General features: G+C 57.0%; 1 protein-coding gene across 1 annotated transcript; it reads left to right on the top strand.

Annotated features, from left to right (window-relative positions):
* Window positions 1-26,617, top strand: Adgrl1 (adhesion G protein-coupled receptor L1). Its single transcript, XM_052727769.1, is given in 34 exon segments — window positions 1-276; window positions 3,656-3,869; window positions 7,643-7,752; window positions 10,974-10,988; window positions 14,360-14,490; window positions 14,492-14,587; window positions 14,589-14,745; window positions 14,748-14,923; window positions 14,925-14,975; window positions 14,977-15,163; window positions 15,974-16,054; window positions 16,057-16,287; window positions 16,653-16,756; window positions 16,981-17,097; window positions 17,099-17,167; window positions 17,354-17,392; window positions 17,511-17,657; window positions 17,659-17,695; window positions 17,853-17,906; window positions 17,909-17,974; window positions 18,413-18,627; window positions 18,881-18,950; window positions 18,953-19,005; window positions 19,007-19,051; window positions 19,434-19,643; window positions 19,728-19,948; window positions 20,075-20,141; window positions 20,570-20,661; window positions 21,087-21,255; window positions 22,003-22,131; window positions 22,233-22,329; window positions 22,427-22,555; window positions 22,692-22,709; window positions 23,106-26,617. Coding segments are annotated over 34 exon segments (4,521 nt in total). The 5' UTR covers window positions 1-89; the 3' UTR covers window positions 23,843-26,617.

The raw sequence follows: 26,617 nt of genomic DNA, 5'->3' as shown, positions 1-26,617 counted from the left end.
GAGTGACCCCAGAACAGGGCAGTGTGCACCCCAGTCCAGGAAGCAGAAGACAGACTCCCACTGGGCTTGCTGAGGTCAGCTCCTGCCCCATGTCACTCCGCTGTCCTCCCTCAGGCTGGTGGGCCAGGCCGTGGCACCCTGGTGATGCGGGGCGAGGCCCCCCCCACAGTCCGCTGAGAGCCCTGCCCCCGCCCCTGGCCTTCGCCATGGCCCGCTTGGCCGCAGCACTCTGGAGCCTCTGTGTCACCACTGTCCTCGTCACCTCTGCTACCCAAGGTAGGTGCTGGCTGGGCTGGGGAAGGGCTGGGTCTCCAAACCCAGATGGAAGGTGGGAAACATGAATTCTCTGGACCACAGCCTCCACTCCAGATGAAGCTGGACCAGGCCAGAGGGAACCTGGTGATGCCACCCTTGGTGTTGAACTCCCAGCAGGCCAGTGCACTGGGTGCTGTCTTGCTTGGGGACCCCTAGGACTAAGACAGGCCTTCCGGGGGCAGCTATTTCTCTCTATCTCTCCCTCCCCCCCGTCATTCATCACATCTCTGAGGCTCACTGGGACCAAGGCTTAATTAAAGCATGCCTGCTGACGTTTATTTAAAAACAACTAATTACCCAGCTCCGGCCTGGGATCCTGCACATGCCACAATTAGTGCCCTGAGCCTGCTGCCCACTGTTGACATTACCTAGTTACCATCCCCAGGTTGGGCACCAGCTGTGTGCAGGACAACAGAAGCTAAGAAGGGGTCTGCTGGCCTGGCCCCTTCCTAGAGGGCTCCCCTCCCCACCCTTGCCGGGCCCATCCTCTGGAGAGTCACTAGGATATTGTCAGCCTTGTTCTGAAGCCTTGGCAGGGTCCTGCTGGCCAGTGACCCAATCTTCCTAGTGCCCAAGTTCCAGGCCCAGCCCCTGCAGGCCAGGAGGGGCTGCCTCCACCCCCCGCCCCGTGTGAGCCAGCCCTCCACCCCCGGCCTCCCTCCCTGACAAGGGAAGCTAAAATTAGGGGAGGAAGCAGATGGTACGGACAGGAGCACATGGGAAACTTTTTCTCAACTGGGGCTCTGCTCACCCCCAGAAACCCGAAGGCCTGGCTGCTAGAACCCCTGGGGACCCCCGTCTCTGAAGAGGGGCTGACTTGGCTCTGCACCTTAGTACAAACACCTTTCACAGCACTTAGCTTACCCCCAGCTGTGGTCCTCCCCCAGACATCTGTAGCTTCTACCTTCCTGTACCCCGTGTGGCTGGGCTGCAACCAGGATCCCAAAGTGTTGCCAGGGCAGCCTGGCACATGTCAACCCTGGATCCTGAGAAATACCCATAACAAAAAAATGAGCATCTCGTCAGCACATTAGTAGGCGTTAACTGTAGATTAACCTCTGCAGTAGCAGAGAGACCAGGGACCCAATAGGTGCCTTGGAGCCATCAGCCAGGCCAGGGAGCAGCAGAGCTGGGATTCAGAGCTATATTGTGTAGCTCTGATTGTCATAGGGGGTCCCCTCATGTGAAGCATGCTGCCACACCTGGGGATGGAGTGGGAGGATCAGGAGTTTAGGGCTAACCTTGGCTGCTTAGACTGTGAGACCACCTAACTATGTGTGATCCTGTCTCAGAAACCAAAACAGGCCGGGCGATGGTGGCGCATGCCTTTAATCCCAGCACTCAGGAGGCAGAGGCAGGTGGATCTCTGTGAGTTCGAGGCCAGCTGGTCTACAGAGCAAGATCCAGGAAAGGCGCAAAGCTACACAGAGAAACCCTGTCTCGAAAAAACAAAAAACAACAACAACAACAACAACAAAAAAACCCAAAACAGAAAGATTCCTTTGGTTTAGAATCCCTGCTGTCTGGTCCTGACCTGTGGGTGAGTGCCCATTTTACAGCTCAGGAAAACAAGGCCTGGGAAAGCTACTACCAGTAGTTATCTGAACTTAAGCATGCAAAAGTTAGACATGGTGGCACATGCTTGTAACCTCAGAATTTGGGGAGGCTGAGGCAAGAGGACACCAAGTTTCAAGCCAGGCTGGGCTACACAGCAAGACCCTGCTCCCAGTAAACAAACAAAACAGGCAGGTATATAGAGCTCATGGTTGAATTGTTGCCTGGGTTCCATCCACTCCTTGTGTGGTGTGTGGTGGTGGTAGGAGGTCCCCAGACCACTCCCACTTGTGACAAGGACTAGCAGCACCCACAGACGCTACTGTACTTAGGGACAGCTTTTTCCAATGGGAAGACAGATTCAGCCCAGTCTGGTGAAGGTGTTTGACATGGAAAAGTAAAGTTCTGTGCGGTTCTGCTATGACAGTATGTCCTGGTGTCCCCAGTCTCAGCAGAAGTCCCATCATAGACTTGATTGATGGCCTTCATGGCAGCCACCCCCCCCTGCAGAGGCCCTAAGTCCTGTCGTCAGGGCTTGTCTGCTAAAACTGCCACAGCCTTTGCCCCACCAGTGAGGAAAACAAAGGCCCACCATCATGGCACCAACCCAGCTGGCTCCTGCCGAGGTCTCCTCGGCCTGCTGGGTGCCCTCCCCCTACGTCTGTGCACAGTCTACCTGGATGACACTGTGTCGGACCCCCTCTGTAGTGCAGAGTGATGGCCCAGCCCAGTGTCCTAGCTGTTCAGGAGGCTGAAGCAGGACCACAGTTCCAAGGACAACCTAAGCCAGTCAGTAAGATGCCGTCTCAGAAGGAAAGGTGTGGTAGAGCACTTCCCGAAGGTGTGTGTAGCCTTAGCTCTGTTACTAGTATTGCAATAATAACAATAAAATATACCCTAAATGCTCCCTTTTGTTAGGACCCTAGCCAGACTGCATCGAGGCCCTTTGACCCCTCATTTTTCAATTGATTTCCACTGTAAAAAAAAAAAACAAGTCATCTCCAAGGCAGATGTGGTTGTGCACACCTCTCACCCCAGCGCTCGTGAGGCTGGGGCAGGGAGGAAGATCATTGTAGGGTTGTGGCCAGCCTAGGCTACCTAGTGAGTTCAAGGTCAGCATAGGCTACACTGAGACCTCAGAGGAGGAAAATTTGTGTGTGTGCGCTGGGTGTGTTGGCGCGTGACTATAGTCCTAGGGAGGTAGATGCAGGAGAATCAGTTCAAGGCTATGTTGCAAGTTTGAGGCTAGCCTAGGCCACATGAGACCCTTGCTTAGTTGGGGGTTGGGAGAGAAAAAATCCAAAAGACACTATCTCCAAGTACAGTCACTTGTGAAGTACTGGAGCTTAGTTCTTCAATTCAGCATAAGATTTTGGGGGACAGGGCTAGTGAGATAGCTCAGGGGAGCTAAGGTGTTTGCCACCAAGCCTGTCCTGAGTTTAGTCACCACTGTCATTGCAAAAGGTACAAGTGACCTCCACATGCCCACCCTCAAACAGACAAAATAAATGTAGAAGGTTGCTTTGAAAGGAGTTGGGGTTCCACAGTTGTGACTGGCCCACAACATCCAGGGTGGTATCACTCTTACCAGCAAGGCATTCGTTACAGGATGAAGAAGGGTCAGCTCTCTCTGAGCCAGGCTACTCCTTCCTCCACAGGGCTTAAAACTCTGTGCCACTGTATAGCCGAGTAGGCCTGAAAATCCATAACCAGCTTCCCAGGCTGGCTAAGCCAGCAGGTCTTTTCTTCCCTGGTGACTGTGACACTGTCCCCGACTGTTCTGCAGGCCTGAGTCGTGCCGGGCTCCCATTTGGATTGATGCGCCGGGAGTTAGCATGTGAAGGCTACCCCATCGAGCTGCGGTGCCCAGGCAGCGACGTCATCATGGTGGAGAATGCTAACTACGGGCGCACGGATGACAAGATCTGCGATGCCGACCCTTTCCAGATGGAGAATGTGCAGTGCTACCTGCCCGACGCCTTCAAAATTATGTCACAGAGGTGAGCCTGCTCCAGTTCCACAGGCCTCACATCGGCCCCTGTACACAGACAGCAAAGCGAGACTGAGCTACTCCCACGGACAGTGTCCCCCAACTCACTCACCCCCAGAGAGCAGTGGTTCTCCATCTTCCTGATGTTGCGACCCTGTAATACAGTTCCTCGGGTTGTGGTGACCCCCAACCATAAAATTATTTTGTTGCTACTTCATAACTGTGATTTTGCTGTTATGAGTTGTAATGTAAATGTCTGACATGCACACCCCCTCTTGGGGTCGCAGCCCATGGGTTGAGAACCACTGCCATAGACCTTGCTCATCCCTCTGCTACCTCCAGAGACTTATTCAAGACTGTTGGTGGCAGGTGGGAGCTTGCAGAATCAAAGCAAAGGTATGCTTCCCAAAGAGAGACAGCTACTCATAACTTACAGAAGTGTGTGTGTGTGTCTGTCTGTCTGTGGCAAGGCGCTTTGGTGTGCTTTGTGGTGCAAAGTTGTCCTTGTGCATGTTGCGCGTATATAACTGTACAGAGGGTGATTTCGTGTCTGAATATGTGTGTCTCTGAGCAGCTGTGGGTGTGAATAAGGGTGTACTGTGTGACTAAGGAGTGTCCCAGGCTGGGGCAGCCCACATAGGAAGCTGCATAACCCACTCGAATAGTCTGTCTAGAGCCTTCAGTTTCCCCACAAGCACCCCTCCGTGGCACAGGGCCCCTGCCTGCTCTCCTTGCCTCCACCTTGTCCCTTATAGTCCATTCTTCCTACATGGCAGGCATCAGTGAACACCTGAGTCAGATCCTTTCCCTCTGTTAGAACATTCTCAGGTTCCCACCTTCTTGTGAAAGCCAAAGCCTTCTGAGGCTAGACCTGCCTGTGTGACCTGCCTTGACAACTGGCCCTCGTTTCCTGTGGGCTCAGTTCCAGCCTTGCAAGGCAGCTCGCTGTGGAGTGTTGCCTGGGTTCAGTCCTTATACCGTAGATACTTGAGCATGCATCAGAATCTGCATCCTGGTAGCCCAAAGGCTCCCAGTCTCCGGTTCTGCTCTGTCACACCCTGATAGGGTCTGTGGGCCACAGCTAAGTGGCAAAGCCAACCTCTGGGTTTTTCTAGAAACATGAGCCTATCCCTACATTCCTTCTGCCTTAAATGCTGTCCCTGGATCCAAGTAGCTGTTCTTATACTTCTTTGTGGCTGTCTACCTAACTTTCACACGCTCTGAAATTGCAGCCCCTCCCTCCTCCTGACCCTTCAGGGCCCTGCCTTCCATCCACATTTTCATCCGATATTTTGTGCTTGGTATTTTATCCTGTGTCCTCCCGAAACCCTAACCCATTGGCCCTACAGGAACAACAAGCCTTTGTCCCTCACCACTGTGGCTATAGCCAGGTCTACAGCAGGCATTCACTGGATGTTTGATGCCTGAGAGGTCAGAGTTCAGGGCCCGCTCCCTGGCCTGTAGCATGGGAGGAGGAAGGGGAGGAAGGCTGGGCCAGAGGAAGGGAAGGCAAGAGCTTCATAGGACATCGGGGAGGCAGGGTGATTCAAAGTGTGCAGGGCCAGAGCTGCCTTGCCTCCTTCCTCCATTTCTCCTGACACCTCATCCAGCCTTCCAGCCCTGACAGGCCCCACCCCCTTCCTTGGTCCCACAGTCTCCACAGCAGCTAAAACAGTCATGTCTGCACACCTCTACACAGGAGGCTGTGTGTGCAGTTGCTGGGCCAGGGAGCGAGATGAGACCTCAGGAGCCTTGTGGGGAAGGGCTTGGGGGCCCTTAGCCCTGCTGCTTCTCCTAATGCTCCCAGTCTTGAAGCGCTCTGTGTCTATCAGGGTCACAGCTAAGCTGCTGGTGACAGATACCACCACTGGGTAGTTGTCCCCAACCTTCGCTGGACTTAGTGTTTCCACCTCCTTCAAATCCCACCCCTTAAAGACAGATGCCACGCCTACAGCTCCAGAGGAGTCGGGGTACAAAGCTAGGGTGCTGAGGGCCTTGCACATTCTAGATGAGCACTCTGCTACTGGACCACACTCATCCCTGAAATTAGTGACATTTTGTGCATTTACCAGCTCAGCTTAGTTGCAGAGCATTCCATCACTCCAAAAGGAGACTCCATAATCTTCACAATCTCCTGTTGTCCTGCTCTGTGTCTCTTCCAGAGGTTTGCCTAGACTCTTTCTCCATGCCCACCAGTCTGCCCTGTGCAGCCTTTTCATACACTTGTTACATTGTGGGTCAGCCACCATGTCCTTTTTCCTGGCCAGATAGCGTTCCATCACGTGGGCAGGCCACATTTTACCAACATACCATCAGTATCTCAAAACAGACCACGTTTTGTTCTGCCATTCCTCCATGGGCAGACTTTTGGGTTCTCTCCCCCTGTTGGTGGATGTGGGCAATGCAGCAGTGAACATGTGTGTTCAGTAATTGTTCACACTTGCTATAAATTCTAGGGCACATTGGTGAGGACCAGGATTGCTGAGTTGCATGAGGCCCCTGTGTGGTTTTTTGTTGTTTGTTGCTGGTGATTGGTTTTGGTTTGGTTTTGGTTTTTTTGAGACAGGGTTTCTCTGTGTTAGCCCTGGCTGTCCTGGAACTCTGTAGACCAGGCTGGCCTCGAACTCACAGATCCGCCTGCCTGTTTACTCCCAGCCTCCTGCTGTTTTCCTCTTTGCACTTCCTGGTCCCGGGAAGAACTGGAGGCAGATTCAAGGTACTTACCACTTGTCCACACCTTATCTGCCATTCCAAGGACCTGGGATAATGTTGGCTGCATTTCTTGTCTCTGATCGTGACCGAACACTTGATAGAAACAATGTAGGGAGGAAGGGTTCATTTTGGCTCTTGGTTTCAGAGTTCCGTCCATTGCAGCAGGAGTGTGCGTGTGTGTGTGCGTGTGTGCGCGCGTGTGTGTGTGTGTGTGTGTGTGTGTGTGTGTGTACGCACGTACGTGTGTGGCATGCCAGGGCTCTTCACATCGTGGCTGCCGGGAAGCACAGAGGGAACTGTGGGCACTCTGCTGCCTCTCTCCTCCTCACTTTTCTTACATTAGTCTAGACCCACGTGTGGGGTGGATCTGTTTGCCTGGTTAATCCCCTCTAGCAGTACCCTCACAGACGTACCTTGAAGCGTACCTAACCAGTCTCCTAGGCAATTCTAAACCCAGGCTAGCTGACAGAGAGGACGAACCATTGCAGGCACCTTGACTGGACACAGGCAGCTGTAGGAATCTGAAGGAGTGGACAGGCAGGTGACTAGAGCTGAAGATGCTCCTGCAGGTGGGTACAGGCTGTGGGGTAGGAGAGCAGCCACCAAATGGGAACAAGTGTCTCTGATGGTGTCTTCTGGTTGTAAAATAGACCTCGTTTTCCATACTAGCCAGACCCCTGAGAGGCTAGCAGGGGCTTGGGGTCAGGGGACCCCCATGGATTCTTCCTGACTGTGCTGCTGCAGGTTCAGTCAGTGTCCAGAGTGTGGCAGTGTCCATGGAAGAGCAAGGTAGACACAACAGGCACTCAGTCTTCTGTGAAGGTGCCCGTCACATGTGATACTGTGTGTTTTTAGTGACTGGCACGGGGGCTTTTAATTCAATTTAAAGGAAAATGCCAAAGATGTACCGGGAAGACCCTGCCTCACAACTGTGGAGGGCTGTGGGAAAGAAAACAGGCAGGAAGCAAAATAGACCCCACCCCACCTGTCCCCACACATTCCGGCCTGGAGCTGTGCGCTCGCTCTGACCTGGAGCCTTCTGGGTCTGAGTCAATTTTCCTGTCCCTGTAGGTGCAATAACCGAACCCAGTGTGTGGTGGTGGCCGGCTCCGACGCCTTTCCTGACCCCTGTCCTGGAACCTACAAGTACCTGGAGGTGCAGTACGACTGTGTCCCCTACAGTGAGTCACCTTGTTCCTCATGCTCGGGCCCTTCCCCCACAGAGCAAGGAGCCTGGTGCATCTTGATCCAGCACACATGTGCACACGTGTGCACACATCCATGGGGCTGGGCACAGAAGCTAGCAAGCTCACTCCCACTTTTGACACATATTTTTCACAGACACTTGCCACATTTGGTGGCTGCTTTCCCACACAGATGTGTCCCTCCTGTAGGGCATCTTCAGTTCTAGTCACCTGCCCGTTCCTGCTCCTTCACATGTCCTTCACTTGCTCAAGCCCTTCGCAGCCACACACCTACAGCATGCTGGCCCCTCTCTCTGGCCCTCCAGCTGCTCTCCCACCCTCCTGTTTCACACGCTTTCTCCTCCTGACCATGGACACACCTGACTTTCTCCACACACCCCCTCCTGCCCCTTCCACATCATGAAAGCCAAAGCTTTCATCTTCCAAGGTTCCTAACTATTGGTTGCTTTATCGCTTACCCTGAGAACACTTCCTATCTGCAAAGGAAGTACTGCCATGTTGGAATGACAGTGCCCCCAAGAAGATGATTTTGGGGAGCCAAGAGCCTGACTCCTACATCTGACTGAGGGGGGCAGATAGACAGGGTTGCTCATCCTCAGCACCTGCCCCTGGCATCACCAGTCTTCCTGCCCACTCTCTCCCTCCATCACCCCTCTGTCCTCTCACCTGCCTTCACATAGCCAGCCCGGAGGTAGGGAGGGCCTCTAGGCAAAAGGGGAGGAGGCAGGACCTTCGGGGTGTCCAAATGAGGGGGCAGGGGAGCAGGAGACCTCCTAACTCTGCCTCCTCTCCCCTCCTACCCAGCTTTCCCCGCCCCACCCCTCCAACCTTTGATTTTTCCTTGCAGGTGAAGCCAGGAGGACGGGCGGGCGAACAGGATCGCTCACTGCTTGTGTAACTTTCTCCTTTAGTCTCCGCCCTTTCCTTTCAGTGCCTGAGGCCGCCTTCCACCGCCTGAGGGGGATGCCCGTCTGCTCCCCCGAAGCCTCCCCACAGCACTGGGGACACTGCCCATCCGCAGCTGGGGCAGCAGGGAGGGAGGTGGGAAGTGACGTGTGTCTAGGACAGAGGGCTGGGCAGGTGGCGGTGAGGCTCAGCTGTGGCTCCTGACTTGTCTGGCTCTGAAACCTGCAGCAAATGACTTAAAATCTCTCCGGGTGCTGCAGACGGAGGCGTGAGTCTGGAGACCGGGAGTGACAAGCACTCGGCCCTGCGGCCAGAGTGCTCCCAGGAGCACAGCCCCGAAGGCAGAGTCCGCGACTTCACCCCCCAGCACCCAGCCCCGAGCCTGGTTCAGGATGTGCTCAGTGATGGTACGGACGCTCCTTCCCGCCACCTGAGCCTCTTAACGCCTGTGATGGGGGAGGGGTGCTTCGAGAAATAGCGACAGCATGGGACCCAAGCTGCTTTGTGCCCCGGGCCATAGGTTCTAAGGGAGTGGCAGCTGCATGGCCCCCTCTGTGTGGCTTCACTTCTCTGAACCTCAGTTTCCCCAGCTGTAGACAGGGTCCCTGGAAGGCCTGGCTGCAAGGGCCTGCACTGTTCCCGCGCCTTCATGAGCACTGGTTGCTGTCACTGTGACTACACTTCACTTCTAACCAGTTACGATTAATGTCATGGTCACTGGAATAGCAACATATAATGAACACAATTCTCTAGAACAGACAGGACGCGAGGCTGGAAAAGTTCCTGGTCCAGGTTCAAAGGTCAAACCAAGATACGAGAAAAAAGAAGAGGCCACAGATCCTTAGATGGAGCGTAGAGACCTAGAGCCCTGGGCCCCCTTGTGTGGTCCAGGAGCACAACCCAGAAAGATGGGCTTTGGGTTGAAGTGGTGCAGGGCAGGGATGCCAGCTTAGACTGAGGAGAACGCAGACCTGAGCCTTGCAGACTGCACCCATGCCCATGCCCATGCACAGGGTGGAGGTCATGGACAGGGCGAGCCACAGGTGCTCCTGGTCAGGCAAGAGCTAGTCAGCCCAGGTAAACCATCTCCTGGCCCCCCAGATAATCGGGGTTCAGGAATAACTAAAGCTAAGAAGAACCCAGACACATGATGCTTCATGACTTTCCCTGAGCATATCCTGAGTGCTGGGTCCTGGACAAGGCGCTGGGGGGCCAGAGTCCCTGCAGAACCCAAGCAGGGTGCCTGGAGGGTCTGGTCAGCCACAGGGCCCTGGGCTTTAGAGGCTGGGGTGACCCCAGTGCTGGTGAAGGGGGGCAGGGTGGGGGGCAGGGATCCCACAGTTGGGGGATCACTGGAGTGTGGAAACCCCAGACATTGGACTAACACTGGATTTGCTTTGCAGCTGAGCACAGCCTAACTCTCCCTTCCTCCCCAGGTGCCACCCGTGCGTCATCAAGGGCGGTGGGCAGGGCAGGGTGCAGCTAGGGCTCCTGGGCCCTGGTGGATTGGGCAGAGCAGCTGAACCTTGAGCCTTCCCCCCCCCCCCCCCCCCCCGGGAGTGTAGGAGCCTGTCTGCCACAATCTGTCCAGCCCAGTCTGTGTCCCCTCCAGTTCTGTGCCTCTTGTCTCCCCTACCCTGGCTCTGTCCGAGGCCAGGGGCGCCTGCCTGCCTGCCTCTGTTGTTCTGTGTCTGGCTCTACTGCCCTCTCTGTGCGTTTCAGGGGTCCGGAGGGCTTAGGGGAACACAGCTGGACTCAGGTGGGGCCTATTCAGAGGGGAAGGGGCTCAGCCTGTGCTCTCGGCTGGGAGGGGTACTCAGGCCCCAGAGACACTAAATCCCTCCCCTCAGCCCCTGGTTCTAGCAGGGGGTTAGCACACAGGGTGGAGAGGAGCCCTGCGGTTCCTATATCCCACTGCCTGGTGTCACCCGAGCCAGAGTTCAACTCCTAGCTGGGGCTCCTCTACACCGGGGCCCTCCCGCCTGAGGGTCCTGTCGACCTGCCTGTCTGTACCATAGCAGTCTTTTCGTCTCTTCCCTCCCGTGTGTCTCCCCTGCCCCTTCTCACTGTCTCCTCAGCACCCTCTTACCCAACCCCACCCCCAGAAAAAGGGACTTGGGGGTGGGGGCTGAGATGATGCTACGGAAGGGGTTGGGAAAGCGGAGGAAAGGCAGGAAGAGGGGGCGTGTGGCCAGAAAAGAAACGAAAGCGATTTAATCTTTTTTTTCTCTTTTTTTTCTTGCACATTTTTTTCAATTTGTTTTCTCTCTCTCTTCCGATGCTTAAAGTAGAAGTGGAGCAGAAAGGTAAACGCACTGTCACCACCACTGCCGACCCCAACTCACACTTCGTCCACTGTCCATACTCATGTGGCCCGCCCGCCCCCCCCCCCCTTCTTCTCCCCCCCCACTCGGTCCAGGGATCCCTGCCCCGGTGTCCCCCCCAGCACAGCTGGGCTGGGCCTGGTGCTGCAGCACCACCAAGGCCAAGGTCACGGCCATGGGCTTCTCCACCCTCCAGATACTCACCGAAGCTCCTCTCTGAGCCTGGGCAAGAGACTCACCCCACTCCTCCACCTCTCTCTCTCTCTCTCTCTCTCTCTCTCTCTCGCTCTCGCTCTCGCTCTCGCTCTCGCTCTCGCTCTCGCTCTCTCGCTCTCTCGCTCTCTTCGCTCTCTCTCTCTCTTCACTTCTCTCTCTACCCTCTTCTGGTCCCTGGTCCCTGCAGGGCACCTGACCTCATCTCTCATTTCTTTTGCCTTCCTTAGGAGAAATGTGTAAGCATCCAGGCGGGTGGGGAGGGAGGGACTCCCCAGCTTCCACAGGCACCGCTAGAGGCCTCTCTGTCTCTCCTGCCCTCCTCCCTCTTACTCTCTCCCTCCTCTCTCTCCTTTCCTGTCCCCTTGTACCTTTTGCCAAGTGTTTCTGGTAGAGGGTGGTGGGATGGAGGGAACTCTTTCCTTTGGGGACCAGATTTCTCCTCTCTCTCTGGCTCCTGGTGGCCTCAGTTCCTCTGGTTTGGCGTTTCCAAGGCCCAGAGCTGTTATGGAGCACAGAGAACAAGTCTCCACCCTCCACCCTTTCTGACCAGCCGGGTCCAGTCCTGGGAGGGTTGTCAGCCATCCAAGCCCCTGGGGAGGGGGCAGCCTGCCAAAGCCCTGGGGTGGGTTGGGGCGGGCCTCCTGGAGAGGGTGGGAGTGGGTTCTGTCTCGGCACACTTGCAAAGCTGCAGTCAGGTTTCTTCCGGGCTGATGTGGGAGAGGACCAGGGAGGGGTGGCGGGGGTCACAGACTTGCTCTGGGGACTTCCACAGGCCCCGTAATTTCTTGCAGGGAGCCCCATGGTAGTAGGTGTGGCTGTCTGTTATGGGCTAGGGAGTGGAGGTGCCTGGCTAGTGGTAAGGCAGGAGGCAATGGACGAACAATGACATGGCCTTCAGGGTCCCTTTCACCCTTGAAGATTACGGTGGTCTGTGGAGGGCCCCTGCCGGGGAGGTGGGCGGAGGGTCCCTCTGAGCTGCTCCCCTCCCTCTCCTTCCCGCCTTGCCCATCTCAGAGGCCTGGGCAGCCTCTCCCTTGCTCTCCTCAGTCAGCCCTGCACTAGCCACTCTTCTTGCAGGCTTGGAACTCCGGCACTGGATCTCCTCTCTGGGTCGGGCTGGGGGAGGGAAGAGATGTTGGGAGCTGGGTGCTGAGGTGGGGTCCTTGCTGCCCAAGGCCCCTAGCAGACTCTTCCTTATCTCTTCCCCTTCCTTGGGATGACCTCTAACTGTGTTTTTCCTCCCTGGTACCCTCTGACCAGCTCAGGCCCTCTTTATGAGCACACACCCCTGGCAGGGGTTTTTATGGGGTAGAGGGACCTGGGAACAGAAAAAAAGGGTGGGGGCCAGGTAGTCTGGTCAGAGGGTACAGACATAACTGATGGGAATGCCAGGGCTAGAGCCCAGGGTTAACTCATGCTAAAGAGGCTGTGTTGCTGACGCCTTGGGCCTAGGGACCTAAAGCCAAGCTGCCCTAGTGCGGGGGTGGGGGGGGCTGGCTACAGATTGCTCCCCTCTTCTAACCAAGTTAGCCTGCTGATGAGCCAGGCTAGAAATAGGCACTAGGCCTGGCTCTACCCAGAGGTCCCTCACTACTGAAGCTGCCCACCATGCTGGTGCCAAGTCGTCGCAGCCCTCCCTGTGCCCCTGGGGCTAGCTGCTTTGGTGATGGACCAAGCAGGAGCAGAGAATTCACCATAGACCCACAAACACACATCCTACAGCCCTGGCCTGCCTGTGGGTTCTATCATGGAGAAATGAGAGGGAGGTGCCAGCCCTCCTGAAGGAAGGTTGTCTGTCCCACAGTGCTCAGGGAAGAAGAGAGGGTGGGCCACACTGACCTGCTGGATCACTAGGGTAGGCTAGGAACAGGTGGGTGCTGGGCTGTGAGGGGCAAGGGTGGGCAGGCCAGTGGTGCCAACGAGATGCAGTTGAGGTTTTCCTCTTTTCAGGGAATGGGGGGGGTGGGGGCGGGGCCCCCCACCTTTCTGACATCAGCGCTGCCTTGGTCCCTCCTCCCGAGCCGGGGATGGTCACAGGTAAATCGGGGTCCGGGGCAGGGGAGGTGGGGGGCTGGCTGGGGTGGGCTGGGGCTTTATCCTAGCACCTGGTTCCCTCCCTTGCCCCTCCGAGCTGGACCTGGGACTGCCCCTGGAAGGGGCTCTCAGTCGGGCCTGGGCCTTGGAGTGAATTCTCTGCTCACCCCCTCTCTCCTTGCCAGCACTAACCCTCTCTTCCCAGGTGGTCTCCAGAACGTCTCCTTTGGAGCCAGGACTTGTGGACACACACAACCCTCCTTGTCTCTCTTCCCTCTGCGCAGCTCCCTCACCCCAAATGTCCCGGGAGTCCTGTCTTTCTCCATGTCCCCACTCCACCCTTGTACAACCAGTGTCCATGTGCGCTTCTGAACCTGACCCCACCAGAGACCCTGCCGGCTGGGGCAGAGCTGGACTTCTCCCTAGCCTAACCTGGGAGCTGCTTCCCTCCATTTTTTCCTCCGCTGCCTACTTGACGGGTACCAGCTGAGGGAGCTCAGACAGCAGCAGGGACTGAGGAGAGAATAGACAGCTCTAAGCCTCCCTGCCAGAGTGGGTGTGGAAACATCACTCTACCTTGCAGCTTTTGGAGGAAGAAAGTGAAGTTTTTTTAAAAAGTCCATCCCTGCATGGTTGGGTGAAGGATGGATCCCAGCCCCTAGTTCTTCCACAGAGGGAGAGAAGGGAGGCCAGCCAGGGTGCTGATACCTGAACCTTGAGGCTAGCTTGCACTGCAACAGGGGTCCCCACCTCCTACCCCCTGGAGCCCAGTCTAGGAGAGCTCTGGCCGAATCCTTTGTCCCCAGCCTGTGGGGTCTCTAGCAGCCAAGGAAGGAAGAGAGCACCACCTCCCCACACTAACCCTGCTCTGATGGTCTCCAGGGGTCACAGCTCCAGGGAGAGGGGCAGCTGGGCAGGGCGGGACTCCCCGCCCACAAACCCCTTCCCATCACCAGCTCCGACCAAGCAACCATGACTGCGAGCAGCAGGAGGGACAGCATGGTTTCCTCCCTCGCCATGTGACCAACTTGCCTCTCTCTCCCCTCTCTCCTTGCCTCTGCCCCTCCCCACCTCCTCCCTGCCTACCTACCCACCCGGCCCAGTCTTCGTGTGCCCAGGGACACTGCAGAAGGTACTGGAGCCCACCTCCACGCATGAGTCAGAGCACCAGTCTGGTGCATGGTGCAAGGACCCGCTGCAGGCAGGTGACCGTATCTACGTCATGCCCTGGATACCCCTACCGCACGGACACACTGACTGAATATGCCTCATGGGAGGACTATGTGGCTGCACGCCACACTACCACATACCGACTGCCCAACCGTGTGGATTGGCACCGGCTTTGTAGTCTACGATGGCGCGGTCTTCTACAACAAGGAGCGCACGCGCAACATCGTCAAGTATGACCTGCGGACCCGCATCAAGAGCGGTGAGACAGTCATCAACACAGCCAACTACCATGACACCTCGCCTTATCGCTGGGGAGGCAAGACGACATTGACCTGGCGGTGGATGAGAATGGGCTATGGGTCATTTATGCCACCGAGGGCAACAACGGGCGCCTGGTGGTGAGCCAGCTCAACCCCTACACGCTACGCTTCGAGGGCACATGGGAAACGGGCTACGATAAGCGCTCGGCCTCCAACGCCTTCATGGTATGCGGAGTCCCTTTATGTGCTGCGCTCCGTGTATGTGGATGACGACAGTGAGGCGGCGGGCAAACCGCGTGGACTACGCCTTCAACACCAATGCAAACCGCGAGGAGCCAGTCAGTCTCGCTTTCCCCAACCCCTACCAGTTTGTGTCCTCCGTCGACTACAACCCCCGGGACAACCAGCTGTACGTGTGGAACAACTATTTTGTGGTGCGCTACAGCCTGGAGTTTGGACCCCCAGACCCCAGTGCTGGTGAGGATGGGTTTTGAGGGGTGCGGGCCTCTTAGCATCTGTCACTCCTTGACACCAGAATGCAGGCTCACTGTGCGCTGCTGAGGATTGGAGGTAAAGCGAGTCATGGCTCGGGGCACACGCTGTCCTCATCACCGTTGCTCCTGCGGGGTGTTGCCTGTCGTCCTCGGGGCACACGCTGTCCTCATCGCGTTGCTCCTGCGCGGTGTGCCTGTCGTCCTCGGGGCATGAGGTTCATCGCACTGTTTTACAGGCGAAACCCGTGCACTGCGCGGCTGAGGGATTATCTTACTTGAGGATTGAACCCCAGGATTCTGGGCTCTACCCAGTGACCTGTGCTGCCTGGGCACAGTAGTTTGGGGTAGTGTTAGGGGATGCAGAATCAGACACTTGCTGTGTTCTCATTTTAACTCCAGCTGATGTTCCCATCACTAACCTAGAGCATCCCCAGAACTCTGGAGAGCCTTAGCCAACCGTTACAGAAGGGGAGTTGGGCACCAGGTTCCAGACCCCACAATCAAGTGTGTCACAGATGAGAGGTGATTACATCCAGACACTTTGACACACATGTCCAGTCCCAGTTCTGGGAGAGACACCTTCTGGTGCATAGTAGTACATTTTTTACCCTCTTCCGAGTATATGGTCTGATGAACGTAGCGTGCCTCTGAGCACAGAAAGGCCAGGGACCCAGGACAGCTTTCCAATTCAATGGATAAGGAGGCTATCAAGGTGCCAAAGGACCCTGTGCTTAGGCACATTGGTGGGTCTTAGGCATGGGTGTGACCCTGTCCTATCCCTTTTACCTTCTAGGCCCAGCCACTTCCCCACCTCTCAGTACCACCACCACAGCTCGGCCCACACCCCTCACCAGCACAGCCTCGCCTGCAGCTACCACCCACTCCGTCGGGCACCCCTCACCACACACCCAGTGGGTGCCATTAACCAGCTGGGACCTGACCTGCCTCCAGCCACAGCCCCAGCACCCAGCACCCGGCGGCCTCCAGCTCCCAATCTGCATGTGTCTCCTGAGCTCTTCTGTGAACCCCGAGAGGTCCGGCGGGTCCAGTGGCCAGCTACCCAACAGGGCATGCTGGTGGAGAGGCCTTGCCCCAAGGGAACTCGAGGTGAGTGCTGGGAGACACACAGCTTAGCTATACAGGTGCTATCTGCGGCCTAGCACCCAGGGAGCTGCAGGTAATCCGGCCACCTGCGTCAGACTAAAGTGGCAAAGCCAGTTTCGGGACAGATGTGGGACAGCTAAGCAGCCCAGGTACCCTGGGGGTTCCAGGCAAGGTTGGAAGAAGCTTAGTGGAGAAAACCTTCCATAGTGGATCTTGCCTAGGAGGTTCTAACTCTGCGAGGCTAGGGTGGACTGCCTTGTGCCTTTTCCCAAGTGTCCCTCTCCTTCTCATCCTCTGCTCTGTCTCCTCCCTCCTTCCTTGGCCTCTCTTCGTCTCCTTCTCTTTGACTTTCTTATCTGTCTCTACAGGAATTGCCTCATTCCAGTGTCTCCCTGCTCTGGGACTCTGGAACCCTCGGGGCCCTGACCTCAGCAACTGCACCTCTCCCTGGGTCAACCAAGTAGCCCAGAAGGTACCAGTAACTGCTGCCCTTACAGGCAGCCATCCCGTGCCCCCGGTCAGCAGTGGAGGAAAGAGCTTGGGAGACACAAGGGGTCTCCTGTTACCTAACCCTTGCGTGGGAGGGGGCCAGCAGAGGGAGAGGGCCTAGGCAGGTGGGGTGTGTGAAAAGGGAATGGAGGGCAGGGCCGGCCAGTGCCCAGTAGACCTGAGCCCTGGCCTCCCTGCCTCATACAGATTAAGAGCGGGGAGAACGCAGCCAACATCGCTAGTGAGCTGGCTCGTCACACCCGGGGCTCCATCTACGCTGGGGACGTGTCCTCGTCAGTGAAGCTGATGGAACAGCTCTTGGACAATCCTGGATGCCCAGCTCCAGGCCCTCCGGCCCATTGAGCGCGAGTCAGCTGGCAAGAACTACAATAAGGTAGGCACCTGCACCTGCTGCCACCCCACAGTGGCCAGTGAGGGACACCACACCCAGGGGCTGCTGGGCTTCACTGCTGCGCTTCCTTGAGTAGTCCTCAGAGGTGGGGTTCCTCTGGGGGAGAGAGCACTGTGGCGGGGAGCAGTCTTGGAGTCCCCACCTGTCTCCCTCCATCTCTGTCTCTAGATGCACAAACGAGAGAGGACCTGCAAGGACTATATCAAGGTGAGCTCAGTGGGATACAGCTTGTGGGAGTGAGGGGATGGAGAGGAGAGGACATCAAGACTGTCCCAGGAACTCAAGAATGTGGAGGACTCATGTGTATTGTCCCTGCTACACACAGGCTGTGGTAGAGACAGTAGACAACCTGCTCCGGCCAGAGGCCCTTGAGTCCTGGAAAGACATGAATGCCACAGAACAGGTGCACACAGCCACCATGCTCCTAGATGTCCTGGAGGAGGGGGCCTTCCTGCTGGCCGACAATGTCAGGGGAACCCGCTCGCTTCTTGGCTGCCAAGCAGAACGTGGGTGAGTACCGCAGTCACCCAGGACCAATCCCAAACTATGAGTATGTTGGTTCCCCGATTCCTGGGCCTGTGATTTTGCTGCAGGCCTCATGGTATAGCATGAATCCTGTCTGGGGATAGACACTGATAGCATGCCCTTTCTGCCCCTGCCCCCACAGTCTTGGAGGTGACTGTCCTGAACACAGAGGGTCAAGTGCAAGAGTTGGTGTTCCCCAGGAATACCCCAGCGAGAACTCTATCCAGCTGTCCGCCAACACCATCAAGCAGAATAGCCGCAATGGTCAGTGTCCCGTGGGGTTTGTCCGAAAGCATGTACACACTGCCCACTTGGCACCCTTGAGCTTGACTTTATGGAACACAACGGTGGTGTCTTTTAATTACAGTTTATCTGCCACTGGTATGGATATCCCAAAGCCCTGCGGAGGCCTGGGTTTGCAGAGGGGAGCCCTAGCTCTAGAAGTCATTGTGCCATTTGAGGCTGAGATTACAGAGAGGCTAGGGAATCTGCCAGGGTCACACAGAAGTAAAAGTGGGTCAGAGAGGCAGCCTGTATGTATGTCCTGGCCACTGCTGGACAGTGGCCTTGTGGAAATGACTTCTGAGTTGCTGCTTCACCTGGACACTGCCCACTCTCAGTGTGTCTGAGAGCCATGGAGCCCAGAGAGAAATGTGTGCCTGAGGATAGCCACTCTTATCTCCCTGTGCCCATCTTCCTAAGGTGTGGTCAAGGTTGTCTTCATCCTCTACAACAACTTGGGCCTATTCTTGTCCACGGAGAATGCCACAGTGAAGCTGGCGGGCGAGGCAGGGACCGGTGGCCCTGGAGGTGCCTCCCTGGTGGTGAACTCACAGGTCATTGCAGCATCCATTAATAAGGAATCCAGCCGCGTCTTCCTCATGGACCCTGTCATCTTTACTGTGGCCCACTTGGAGGTGAGCTCAGGTGTACCCCTCCCTCCCTGGAGGTCCCAGCATCCTCTGTTTCTGGACTACATATCCCCACCATGTGTTCACCCACCTGCGAGTAAGTTTCAGCTTTCCCTGCTTCAGCTTGGACCATATGTTCCATAGAGCTGGTGGTCACCTCGGGCCCTAGGCACTTGTCACACCTGTCACTGTCCCCGTAGCTGGTTTGAGGACAGGAATAGCACTTGACAGTCTTGACCACCCTGTCACCATATAACAGGCCAAGAACCACTTCAATGCAAACTGCTCCTTCTGGAACTACTCAGAGCGCTCCATGCTGGGCTACTGGTCAACCAGGGCTGCCGCCTGGTGGAGTCCAATAAGACCCATACCACATGTGCCTGCAAGCCACCTCACCAACTTCGCAGTGCTCATGGCTCACCGAGAGATCGTAAGCTACCCGGCGCTCTGCGGCTCTGGGCGGGCCTGCTCGCTGCTGCCTGGCTTTGCATGGCCTCCTAGAGAGCACACGGCAATGGGCGATGCCTACAAGGCCAGTTCGGGGGCTTGGGGGGCCCCCAGTCTTGCCTGGGGCATGAGGCCTTGCATCTGGCTCCCTCTGGTCCTGAGGCACTCTGGAGAAGCCATCTGTCATCTCTCCACAAGCCTTCCAGAGCATGAGGAGTTGAGCCGCACTGTCCGCACAGGGGGGGGCCAGCTTGGTGGCCGGGTGGGGTAGCACTGGAGGGCCTTGTGGCCCACAGCCTTGCCTGGGTCCTTCGCTGCAGCTGTCACTAGCCAGGCCCTGAGTGTCTCCCTCCTGCTGTCCCCAGTACCAGGGCCGCATCAATGAGCTTCTACTGTCAGTCATCACCTGGGTTGGCATTGTCATCTCCCTGGTCTGTCTGGCCATCTGCATCTCCACCTTCTGCTTCCTGCGTGGCCTGCAGACTGACCGCAACACCATCCACAAAAACCTCTGCATCAACCTCTTCCTTGCGGAACTGCTCTTCCTGGTTGGGATAGACAAGACTCAGTATGAGGTGAGCCAGACTTGGGGCCGGGGCCAGGCAGCGGGAGGGACCGCGCCACCGGTAGAACCGCCTCTTACTGATGTGCTCTCCCAGGTCGCCTGCCCCATCTTTGCGGGCCTGCTGCACTACTTTTTCCTGGCCGCCTTCTCCTGGCTGTGCCTAGAAGGTGTGCACCTCTACCTGCTGCTGGTGGAGGTGTTTGAGAGCGAGTACTCACGCACCAAGTACTATTACCTGGGCGGCTACTGCTTCCCAGCCCTGGTGGTAGGCATCGCAGCCGCCATTGACTACCGAAGCTATGGCACCGAGAAGGCGTGAGTGTCTCTGTTGTCCCCATGGTCTTCATCTGATTGGCTCTTGAGTGGCTGTCTTTCCTTGGGCCAGGGCTGGGGTGGCTAGCCTTCCAGGTATTTCTCCACTCTGATTGTGTTCCGTTTTAGCTGCTGGCTGAGAGTGGATAACTACTTCATCTGGAGCTTCATTGGGCCCGTCTCCTTTGTCATTGTGGTGAGTGGCACTCCAAGTACTGGGGTTCCTTGCATTCAGGCTGGTCTAGACCCTAACCTTGGGCCCCTTGCCAGCTTTTCAAGGCACTAGTGTAGAAACTCTATCAGAACCAAGCAGAGAGGCCAGGGCATGGCTCAGGGGTGGACACTTGCCCACTGTGCAAAAGGCCCTGGGTTCTAGCCCTAAAATCACACACACACACACACAGGCCTGAGCAGTAGCTAAAAAGACCAGGGTGACTGAGTCCACAGTCCCCAGCGCTGAGGCCAGTGCACCAGCAGCTGTGGTCCAAGCCCATTTCATGCCGAGCCGTGACCCTTGGCCTCACAGCGGTGACAGCAAATAGCAGACCCAGGTAGTGGGCACTTTGGGCCCCTGAAGAGGGAGTTGGAGCAGAAACTGAGCCCATGTGCTGTACTCCTACCCAGGTGAACCTGGTATTCCTCATGGTGACCCTGCACAAGATGGTCCGCAGCTCATCAGTGCTCAAACCTGACTCCAGCCGCCTTGACAACATCAAGTGAGACCCTCACCCTGTGGCCCCTGAGGTCTCCCAGAGCACTATTCCCCACCGGTGCCGTGCAGTGGGGTTTTCAGCAGGAGGGTATTTATGCATGGTATAGGCCCTACTTAACAGGGTCAGGAAGTGCAGCAGTCCATCTGACCTGTGCTTTCAGGCCTGCAATTAAGATTCAGTGCAAGTCTGCTTGAGGGCATCTTGAAAAGCCGGCCACAAAGGGAGTTTGAGTGGACTGGAAATTTGGCCAAAGTGATAAAGTTGGCAGGGAATGAGCCATCACCTGGAGCCAACCCTCAGTGTCAACCAGCAGGCCTTCCCAAGGCCTCCCCAACCTTAGGCTAGGTCTTTCAGGCGGCACCGGAGGCCTAGGGGCTGGGCTGTCTTCCCTGGTGAGCACCATGACTGCCTGTCCCCCTGGCCACCAGGTCCTGGGCACTGGGTGCCATTGCGCTGCTCTTCTTGCTGGGCCTCACCTGGGCCTTTGGCCTCCTCTTCATCAACAAGGAGTCAGTGGTCATGGCCTATCTCTTCACCACCTTCAACGCCTTCCAGGGGGTTTTCATCTTTGTCTTTCACTGCGCCTTACAGAAAAAGGTGAGGGGGCAGAGCTCTCCTTGGGGACATTCTGGACCTGTCAGGGGAGGGAGGCCAGGATGAAAGAGCTCGGTGTCCCCTGGGCCCCTCAGTGTGTCCTCTGGTCACTCGCCTTCTGTGGAACCATCTAAGTCTGATGGGGGCTGGGGGATTCAGCCAGCAGTGAGAGTCTAGAAGTGAGGCAGCTTATAAGGGAGTGGGAGTGCAGAGCAGGGGGCCTGCCAGACGTGAGGCCCAGCTCGGTGCCAGACAACTGGAGCCACAGTGTTAAGATTCCCGCCTTAACCGTTCTAGGAAGAACCGGGTTTTGTAATGATAGAAGGAATGGGTCCAGGGGAACCCTTGTCTGGCTTCAGATGCGTAGCACACACGGTGCACATACATACGTGCAGGCACAACGTCCATACACACACAAGGGCTGAGCATGTGGCTGAGGTGGTAGAATGCTTGCCTAGCATACATGAAGTCTGGGTTCCATCATCAGTATCAGGATTTGGGCATAGCGGTGCGAGCCTAGAATTCTAGCCCGCGGGAGCCGAGGGCAGGAGGGTCAGGAAGGTTCCCTGTACCTGTAGTACATGTTCCTTAAAGATGTGTTGAGTTGGAGAATGAAGAAATGAAGGAATGAGGAAGTGATGGCGGTGAGGAAAAGAGAATGGGCCAAAATGATAGCCTGAATGCCGGGCCCCCAGGGTGTGGATGGCGCAGGGTTCCTGTGGCCTGCCCGCTGACGGTCCCCCTCCGCAGGTGCACAAGGAGTACAGCAAGTGCCTACGTCACTCGTACTGCTGCATCCGCTCCCCGCCCGGGGGCTCGCACGGCTCCCTCAAGACCTCCGCCATGCGGAGCAACACCCGATACTACACGGGGACCCAGGTACCCGGGAGGGGAGCATGTGCAGCACGTCTCTCTGGGGCCAAGAACCTGGAGGGTGGGGTGTTCCTAGAGATCCCCTCATGTTTGGGCTGTGTCCCCAGAGCCGAATCCGGAGGATGTGGAACGATACCGTGAGGAAACAGACGGAGTCCTCCTTCATGGCAGGTGACATCAACAGCACTCCTACCCTGAACCGAGGTGAGGTCTCCCCTGGCCCTGGCTCCTCTCTCCAGAGCTGCTCGCCCCAAGTCTCTGGGCTGCCTTGTAACCTCGAACCCTTCCTTCCCTTGGGCAGGTACCATGGGGAATCACCTGCTGACCAACCCTGTGCTGCAGCCCCGTGGGGGCACTAGCCCGTACAATACACTCATCGCGGAGTCTGTGGGCTTCAATCCTTCCTCGCCCCCAGTCTTCAACTCCCCAGGTGAGGACGCTTGGGCCGGCTGGATGCCAGCCAGGGACGAGCAGAGTCCCAGGTCGGGAAGCCCAAGGGCAGGTCCGGAGGGGCCTCTGCTTAGCTCACACTTGTCCTCTCTTCTCTTGCTGACTGGCATCCACAGGAAGCTACAGGGAACCCAGTGAGTACCACTGTCTCCTGGAAGCACTTCCAAAGGGGGAGGGAACAAAGGCAGACCCTTCTCCTGTAAGCCTCTCCTAGGAACTGGAAACTCGGGGTGTCCCTACCCACAGGCTCTGGCATGGCAGTCAGGTGGGGACCTTCAGTAGGGAATGAAAGTGAGGGGTCCAAGCGTAGTGGGGTGTACCTGACCACACAGGCCTCTCCACTTGCTAAAGTTCTGAAACTTAGGAGGGAACCCTGGAGAACCGGTCCTTACACACCCTCATGAGTCTGTTGCTAGTCAGCGGGCCCCACAGGAGGAGAGGGAGGAAAGTGAGGCAGGAGGCTCTGGGACAGACCTCTCGGCTCCCTTTGCCTACCAGGCCCATCCTAACTGCTCCCCTCTGCCCTGCAGAGCACCCCTTGGGAGGCCGGGAAGCCTGTGGCATGGACACCCTGCCCCTTAACGGCAACTTCAACAACAGCTACTCGTTGCGAAGCGGGGATTTCCCTCCGGGGGATGGGGGTCCTGAGCCACCCCGAGGCCGGAACCTGGCCGACGCTGCCGCCTTTGAGAAGATGATCATCTCAGAGCTGGTGCACAACAACCTTCGGGGGGCCAGCGGGGGTGCCAAAGGGCCTCCGCCGGAGCCCCCTGTGCCGCCCGTGCCAGGGGTCAGTGAGGACGAGGCCGGCGAGCCTGGGGGTGCTGACCGGGCAGAGATTGAACTTCTCTACAAGGCCCTGGAGGAGCCTCTGCTGCTGCCCCGGGCCCAGTCGGTGCTGTACCAGAGTGATCTGGATGAGTCGGAGAGCTGTACGGCAGAGGACGGGGCCACCAGTCGGCCCCTCTCCTCACCTCCCGGCCGGGACTCCCTCTATGCCAGCGGGGCCAACCTGCGGGACTCGCCCTCCTACCCGGACAGCAGCCCCGAAGGGCCTAATGAGGCCCTGCCCCCGCCCCCACCTGCCCCCCCTGGGCCCCCAGAAATCTACTACACCTCCCGCCCGCCGGCCCTGGTGGCTCGGAATCCCCTACAGGGCTACTACCAGGTGCGGCGGCCCAGCCATGAGGGCTACCTGGCAGCCCCCAGCCTCGAGGGGCCAGGGCCTGATGGGGATGGGCAGATGCAGTTGGTCACCAGCCTCTGAGGGGCCTCATGGACCAGAGGCCGGGGGCCTGGCCAGGGAGGGAACCCAGGAGGGGCTCTGGTGGGAGCAGAGACTGACGGAGGCAGTGGCTGGTGGGCCACTCTCTCCAGGTGCCCCTCAGCCCGTGGGCCCCACTGTCCCCTCAGGGGCGCTGACCTGGGCCCCAGGTGCCAGGGTTAGACAGGGTTTCCACCAGCCACACGCCCCAGCCTCTCTAGGGGAATGCAATGAGGAAAAGCCACCCCCCCACACCCCACCCCCGGGTCCTGGGAGTGAGGGAGAAGCTGGTAGGTGTGACCAGCTTCTGACACTCCCTGCCTGTGGAGGAAGAGCAAGGGGTAAGGCTTCCCTAGGTCTTTAGGGGGGTGCCGCTTTTGAGGTGGTCAAAGCCTTGCAGGATCCAGTCTATCAGCTGCTCTTCTCCATCCATCAGAAGGGAGCAGCAGGGGAGTGGGACAGATGGACAGGATCCTCCCATGCTACAGTTCCCTGTGCCCTGGAGACGGCCTTGGACCACAGCCAGGCCCAGGGAGTGGGCAGTGGGGGCTGGTGGTTAACGTGGAACTTTCTCTGAAGCTCCTTTATCCCTTGCTATTGGTCCCTGTCTCCCAAGCAAGCCTGCCCCTCAACCCCCAGAGTGCACCCAATGACCCCCTCCCTTGGGGTGACTCCTGATGAAGCACAACTCCCCGCAGGGCCCCAACCCACTGGGGTGGCCATATTTGGGCAGTTCCCAGTCCTGTGGGCTGGGCTATCTGGGGAGCAGATTTGGGGTCTGGGGCTCCCTGAAGAGTGGGTCCTGGGTTTGGATCTTTCCCTCGGGGGCCTCTTACCCCTCTCTCTTCCTCCCCTATTGCTGTAAATATTTCAACAAAATGGAAAAGGAAAAAAAAAAGACAAAAAAAAGTAAGAAAATCTCATCACTTGAAGCCACCGGGCACCTGCAGCCCAGGCCAGCCCGGACTTTCTCCGGAACAGAGCAGCGGCCAGCCCTGGCGACCAGGACTTCCTGTATGTGTACATCCCAGCCAGGGTGGGCAGCCGCCAGAGCAGCTTTTACACTCCAGAGACAAAACCAATCTAGAAGCAACAGCAAAACAAAGAACCTGTCCTTCCCAGCACCGGTCCATCACCTCTGCTCTGGCCGCCCTCCTGGGGCGTGTACCTCACTGCCTGCCCCGATGGCCAGGAGACACCCTCACACCCAAAGATGCTTTCGCCAAGATGGCTGCACTACCCCTTTGAGTTCCTGCTTCTTGTAGATCACTTCAGGACTCATGGCAGGCAGGAGGAGGCTGGCATCCCACCCTGAGAAGGGCAAGAGGAGTGGAGGGCAGAAAACTGTTCCTGTGGCTGAGGGCAGGATGGCCGTGGGGAGGTCATTTCTGAGGGAGGGGCAAGAGAGGTGAGAGGTCACTTTCCCTTACTCCCCACTCCAAGCCCTCTGACAGGCACCCCTAGCCCTCCAGCCTGGCCTGCCCTCCCCCAGTTTTTTGGGGGTAGCATAACCCTGCTGCCATCTTCCAGAGATGGCAGCACACCTCTGCTGACTTCACCCTCTTTTCCTGCCTCCTTCCTCACAAGTGCCATGAGTTTTCAAGCATCCTCGGGTCTCAGCTTGCTGCTGCCATGAACTTCTTTGGGTTATGAGGGAGTGACTCTAGGAAGGAGCTGAGGAGGTGGGTCAGTGGCTAGGAGGACCCTTTTTGCTGCTAGAAAGCCCTCTCCCTTCTGGGGAGCTGGGACTGGCTTGTCCCCATCAATGAGGGGGAAAGGGGCCAGACCAAAGATGATGGTTTGCCCCATGGAGGGGAACAGATGTGAAAAGGCAGGGTTTATTCCATCTCTGGTCTTTTCTGGTGGTAGTATGTTTTAGCCTATCTTGCCAGAAGACCAAGGGTGAAGTCTAGATAGAGGAGAGGATGGGGATAGTCTTGCTAGGCGGGCATGGAGAGTAAGAAATGGCTTGTGGCCCTTGTCTAGCTTCCACTGGACCTGGAGCTTGCTGTGGCTATGTGGAGTGAATGGCCCAGGAGCCAGAGGACTTGACTCAGCCCAGGCCTGAGGCCCATCAGACATCAATAAAGCTGGAAGGAGGGGTGGGGTGAAGAGCTCCTCTGGGATTGGCAGGCACAGGAGTCCTGCTCCCTCTTTCCCTGCACAGCCCTTCTCCAAATGTGGACACATGGAGGGTAGAGGGTGTGGTGTAGCAGGCCCTTGGTTCCTACTCTAGCTGGAATTGCTAGCCGAGTAAATCCCAGGCCTCAGAGCTACATGGCAGGTCCCCCAGTGGGGCTGGATCCACTACAATCCAGCGCAAAGCCACCCAGAGAGCCCAGGTGTCCCCTATCCTAACCAGACCTGGTGCCTTGACGCCCTCACCCCAGCGGGGACGGTACAGAGAAGGGTCTGGTCTCCTCCTACTCCCTTGGGCTCCTGAATTCATTTGCTCCTAAATCTTGCTCATTCTTTTTCTCTGCATTTTTCCCCCTTTGAGTTTTCCTAACTATCCACCCTCTTTCGTTGTGTCCTTTTGCTGTCTCTGTGTTCCTCTCATTCTCAATTTTTCTGTCCATTTGGGCCTCCTCCCTGCTCCCACACCCTGGCCCCTTCTTTCCTTGGTCTCCTTTTCGATATGCCAAACCAATTTTGGGTCGAGTGCATTTAACGAGAATAAAACAAAAGGCTCATAAGAACGTTTCAGAAAAAAACAAAAAGTTTAAAAAAATGTTGAGTCAAAAAGTCAAACAATAAAGAAATTAAGATTTCTTGGAA

The sequence above is a fragment of the Peromyscus californicus genome, unplaced genomic scaffold (genome assembly GCF_007827085.1).
Source record: "Peromyscus californicus insignis strain IS unplaced genomic scaffold, ASM782708v3 Scaffold_8__1_contigs__length_139910024, whole genome shotgun sequence".
Classification (NCBI taxonomy): domain Eukaryota; kingdom Metazoa; phylum Chordata; class Mammalia; order Rodentia; family Cricetidae; genus Peromyscus; species Peromyscus californicus.
Note: the sequence above shows the minus strand (reverse complement) of the source record. Positions and strands in the feature narration are given on the sequence as shown.